The 6,000-nt window shown below is 37.7% G+C and overlaps 1 protein-coding gene across 1 annotated transcript in view; it reads left to right on the top strand.

Moving 5' to 3' along the window:
- The first annotated feature begins 4,813 nt into the window (after window positions 1–4,813).
- Window positions 4,814–6,000, top strand: part of TYR (tyrosinase) — an 80,220-nt gene continuing 79,033 nt past the window's right edge. The window contains exon 1 of the mRNA XM_057695297.1: window positions 4,814–5,748. Coding sequence (XP_057551280.1) covers window positions 4,930–5,748 — 819 coding nt within the window. The 5' untranslated portion in view covers window positions 4,814–4,929. The remainder of the gene's footprint in view (window positions 5,749–6,000) is intronic.

The following is a 6,000-nucleotide window of genomic DNA, read 5'->3' as shown; positions in this document are numbered from 1 at the left end:
TCCTTAATTGTTAACTATTTACTCTGAGATATTACAGACAACATATGTTATCTGAGATAAAGAACTTTAAAGAATTTCTTGCTTTTTTATGGGTGGGACTGAAGAAACAGTGCCTAGAGAAAGATGATGGTTTAAGAAGCTTGATGATGGGTACATGCTAATTCCTTATATTATTTTTCCTAGTTTGAGTATATTTATTTGCATAGTTACATTTATTTTAAAAATGGTAGCTACTCAAAATGAGCTAATTGTGTTATTTATATTGAATAAATTGTAGTTTCTGTTAAAATTGAGAGAAAGGGGGCTAAAAAAGCTAGAGAAGACAGTTCAAAGCATTATGAAATAAAGAAGCAAAGGCAAATGATCAGAGTGAGGGAAAAGAGCAAAGTTGGCTAGGTCAAAACATGTAGGTAGGTGAATTATCAGTGCAAACAGCAGGAAAGAGAGGACAATTGTTTGTGGATAGACTATAACTTAAACTCTCGAATTCAATATGTCTAAAATTTAACCGATATTCAATTCCCACTAACATTTTACCCTCTATCGTTTCTTATTTTAGTTATTGGTACAAAGCAGAAACCTAGAAAGCAACGCCAAATCTCTTTCTCTCCACCTCTCTCTCCTCTTGAAGTTATCACTTATCTATCTCTTAAATTCCTTCATTTCTATCCATCACAGCTATCATCACTCTGGTCCAAGCCACATAATTTATTGCCTGGGTTACTCCAGTAATCTTCTAAGAGTTATTTCTACATTTACTCTTGCTCCCACCCATCTGTTCTCATCTCAGCAGCTTGAGTGAAATGTTTTAAATGTGCATATGATTATATCAAAATTCTGCTTCAAACCCTTCAAGGACTATGATCTCATCCATATATACACCTCTGCACATATTACAACTCTATAGCTTTTGGAGGTTTTGGCCACTTTAACTCCTTAGGGTCCTTAAATGTGCCACGCTGCTTCCACATTGGAATCTCTGCATATTGTGTTCCCTGAGCCTGGAATGCTCACATTCCCAATATTCTCTTCACTAAACAGATGTCTACTATATTTCACTTGAAGTATATCTTCTACCAGAAAACATCCCTCGACTATGCATTGTGATATGAAATAGGTCCCTCTGCTATCTTCCCTAATAGGTTTACAAAATTTTTTATATCAACTTAAGAAGTAAATTTGCCTACTTGCTAAAACTGGAAACACTCAAATCAATCCTTACAACATTTTTACACTCATTCACAGACAGATGTAGAGCCTCAAAGAATTTGGAGTCACCCAGTTTGCGTGAGCTCTTCAGCTCTCATACTGTAAGCAAATGTTCTTCCCATGATCTAATTAGTGCCATGTTTGTGCTTTTTGTTGGTAATTTTATGGTCCAAAATTGACTCCAAGCATGGTGCTTATGTGCTCTCTAGTGTTTCTAAGCACAAAGAATGTGCCTTAAAGAAAATATATATTAGGTAAGCATTGTTCAGACATGAGTCATAGTGCCGTTGGCCAGGAATTCACTGTTAACAAATCAACAATATATAGTAAATTTAATCAAGTAAAAAGTTATTTAAAAAATACATAGTTATAAATACTATTAAAATTACTAAAATTAAGATATTATTCTAATAGGCTATATGTTTCATGAGGGTAGAAACCACTCTGTTGTGCTTACCATAGCATCCCTGTTTCTCATCATATTCCTGATAATTGATGCTCCATAAATAATTGCAGAATATTTACAGAGGCAACAAACTCCCAGGATACAACAGGACACTTTCAAATTCTGTAAATTAGTGAATATACATAGAGAGTGCAGGGAGGAACCAAACTAAATGGGTTTGACATTTAAGAAGTTTGTATTTTTTTTAATTGGAATATGGTTGATTTACAATGTTGTGTTAGTTTAGAGTATACAGCAAAGTGATTCATATTTACATATATGTGTGTATATATATATAATTTTTCAGATTCTTTTCCCTTATAGGTTATTCTGTGCTATACAGCAGGTCCTTGTTGTTTATCTACTTTATATGTAGTAGTGTATATATGTTAATCTCAAGCTCCTAAATTATCCCTCCACCCCCTTTCCCCTTTGGTAACCCTTAGTTTGTTTTCTATGTCTGTGGGTTTATTTCTGTTTTGTACATAATTTCATTTGTATCATTTTTAATTTTTAGATTCCACATGTAAGTGGTATCATATGATATTTTTCTTTCTCTGTCTGGCTTATTTCACTTAGTATGATAATCTCTAGGTCCATCCATGTTGCTGCATTATTTCATTCTTTTTTATGGCTAATATTCCTGTGTGTGTGTGTGTGTGTGTGTGTGTGTGTGTACCACATCTTCTGTATCCATTCATCTGCTGATGGACATTTAGGTTGCTTCCATGTCTTGGTTATTGTAAATAGTGCTGCAATGAACACTGGGGTGCATGTATCTTTTCAAATTATGGTTTTCTCCAAATACCAGGAGTGGAATTACTGGATCATATGGTAGCTCTATTTTCAGTTTTTTAAGCAACCTACATACTGTCCTCCACAGTGGCTGTACCAATAGACATTTCTCCAAAGAAGTTTGTATTAATAATTAGACTGTTTTACAAATAGGCCAGAGGACAGTGTCCTATATTTGAGAGTAATAAAGAGGTCTGTCAATTTAAGGATATCAATTTTGTGAAGGAAATTAAGAGGACACAGTACATTTTAGGCATTCCTCTAAGCATGCTCTGAAGATTATGAAAAAGAAACTTGGGAGAGTAGACGTGGAAGCCCAGTGGTGTGATGGAGGCTTTCTAAGTTATTCACTGGAAGCCTGATGCAGGGCAAATATAAAGTAAAATTCTTAATTAAATTGAATGGAGAAGTTAAATTCTGTCTGCAAGTAGGTGGAAGAGAATTATAAAAGGCCATATGTGGTTATAAGTAACACAGAGCCAAGACTCCCCAGCGACAAGAAGCACTGTGTTAATCTCTCTGTGGCTCTGAAAGAAGGAAGAAAAAAGATTAAGCCTCTTTGTGGAGATCATGTGATAACTTCCTGATCCCAGCCAGAGGCAGCATTTCCATGGAAACTTCTCTTCTCTTCCTCTTCACACACGCACTTCTCCTTCCACCTAAAAAGGCTGCTTTGTCTCAAGAGAGTTGTAGGGAGGAGTGTGATGTTTTTTCTAAATAATGAGACAAATTCCATCAGAATGGGAAGAGAGCAGAAAGGCTGACATTCCGGCATCACATGTAGTGATGACCTTCCCTGGATCCCAACAGCTAAGAGTCCAGACACTACTGCTGTCCTCAGAGTTTTCACTTTCTCTCACTTGTTTCTCAGTTTCAGGGGACCACCAGCTTTAAGTATGGAGCAGGATAAGGAAGGAAGTCTCACAGGGGCAACTTTGACTTGACTACTTGCATTCTCTAACTCTTCAACTCACCCTAGTTCAAAACACTTAGTTTTTAAGTCCCTGCATGGATTGGGCCCAGGTTTAAACCTCTATAGTGTGGGGGAGTATCTGAAGCCAAAGCTCCAACTCAGGAGATGAAACACAGCTCTCACCTCGCTACGGTTTCCCCTGCTTAAAGTATTGTCTCCATTCTCGTTTGTCTTTCCAACTTATGCCAGTCCTTTAAGGTTTCACTCAAGGGGTACTCTCACAATAAAATCTGCATACTATTATCCAAAACTATGCAATCCTTTCCATTTCACAAATATGTCCATCCATTAAAAGTCTGATATTCTTATTTTCTATACTGCTCATTTGAAAACTAGTGTTATGGTAAAATAACATTTTTATCCGTGCATTTCAATTTATCTAGCTCACTATACACACAGAAAAAAATCTTGAAAGAATTTGCATGGTCCATAAATATTTGTTGAATAAATATATCAGTCCTTATTTATTTATTCACTACACTGAGAACCCCTTTGCAAGACATTATTGCAAACAAAATTTCAGATGAATTCCTGATTTCCAGAACTTATGGGCTAAACAAGGTGGCTATACCATTAAAATAAGAAAAGTACAAACTACTATATAGAAAATAAATAAGCCAGAAAGATATACTGTAAGCACAGGTAATATAGCCAATATTTTATAATAACTTTACATGGAGTATAATCTATAAAAATACTGAACCACTATGTTGTACACCTGAAAATAATATAATATTGACAATCAACTATACTTCAATTAAAAATAAAAGAGTTTCTTTGGAATATTTACATAAAAGTTTCCAAAATAAAGCAGACCACCCAGCTGTCAAAGCGACTTATCCTTAGTAATAGTCAGAAAATGAGCGATTAGACTGCTGACTAATGTTAGCAAGCAGCTAGCATCAAGATAATCAGCAAGTGTATTAGAAAAAAAATTTTCTTCTGACACTTTGTGTAAATTAAATAAGCTTCAGATATAAGAAATAATCTCTAGGCTCTGAAAAGTGTCTCTTTCTGCAAAGCTGAATTCTACCAATGCTGTGGCCTATTTATGGTCTTTAAACAAACCATCTTGCACCCAAAATCTCTAACACTGCCTGACTTTTCTTAATAAAAGAAGCTCTATTCCTGACATGACTTCTCATTTTCAAATTCAAATCATCACTAATTTTATAGCCAATTCAATGGGTTTATTTAGATTTGGTGGTATTATTATTATCATTCTAACTATAAGAATTAAACTATTAATGTTGAATAGTGTTTCTCACTTTAATATAGGCCTATCCCACTGGTGGGATACATGCCAACTCCAAAGAAAAGTGAGTCATGTGGTTTTCAGAAGATGAAAGCTTAAGATAAAGACTGAGAGTGTTTGATGCTGGAGGTGGGAGTGGTATTATATAGGTCTTAGCCAAAACATGTGATAGTCAGTGAAGGGGTAGCTGGAAAGAGAAGTGTGTGGCTCAATTAACCAGCTCAGGCAGACCTTGTGAGAAGTAGAGGAAGAATGCTCCTGGCTGCTTTGTACTGCCTGCTGTGGAGTTTCCAGACCTCCGCTGGCCATTTCCCTCGAGCCTGTGCCTCCTCCAAGAACCTGATGGAGAAGGAATGCTGCCCCCCATGGGGGGGTGACGGGACTCCCTGTGGCCAGCTCTCAGGCAGGGGTTCCTGTCAGGACATCATTCTTTCCAAGGCACCACTGGGACCTCAGTTCCCCTTCACAGGGGTGGATGACCGGGAGTCTTGGCCCTCCGTCTTTTACAATCGGACCTGCCAGTGCTTTGGCAACTTCATGGGATTCAACTGTGGAAATTGTAAGTTTGGCTTTTGGGGACCCAACTGCACAGAGAGGCGACTTTTGGTGAGAAGAAACATCTTTGATTTGAGTGTCCCAGAGAAGAACAAATTTCTTGCCTACCTCACTTTAGCGAAACATACTACCAGCCCAGACTACGTCATCCCCACCGGCACCTATGGCCAGATGAAGAATGGATCAGCACCCCTTTTTAATGATATCAGCATTTATGACCTCTTTGTCTGGATGCATTATTATGTGTCAAGGGACACACTGCTTGGAGACTCTGAAATCTGGAGAGAGATTGATTTTGCTCATGAAGCCCCAGGCTTCCTGCCTTGGCATAGGCTCTTCTTGCTGCGGTGGGAACAAGAAATCCAGAAGCTGACAGGGGATGAGAACTTCACTATTCCATACTGGGATTGGCGAGATGCAGGAAATTGTGACATTTGCACAGATGAGTACATGGGAGGGCACAACCCTGCAAACCCTAATCTGCTCAGCCCAGCATCCTTCTTCTCCTCTTGGCAGGTAAGGTGTGCTGGACATACACTATGAGAGCATAAAAGACCCTTCACAATCACTTCTTCTGGCAGGTCTTTATAAACCTCCTTTCCCATCTCTTCATCTCTTATCAAGCCTAGAAAAGTTTCTCTGTCAAGAGCTCTCAACATACCTTGTAGTTTTCCTTTATAGCACACTTCACAATTGTAGTTCCATAGAGATCTGCGGGGTTATTTGTCTAATGTCCTCTCTACTTCATTCCTATAATCTAATGAATAA

Source organism: Hippopotamus amphibius, chromosome 9, assembly GCF_030028045.1.
Source record: "Hippopotamus amphibius kiboko isolate mHipAmp2 chromosome 9, mHipAmp2.hap2, whole genome shotgun sequence".
Taxonomy (NCBI): domain Eukaryota; kingdom Metazoa; phylum Chordata; class Mammalia; order Artiodactyla; family Hippopotamidae; genus Hippopotamus; species Hippopotamus amphibius.
This window is presented reverse-complemented; position numbering and strand designations above follow the sequence as displayed.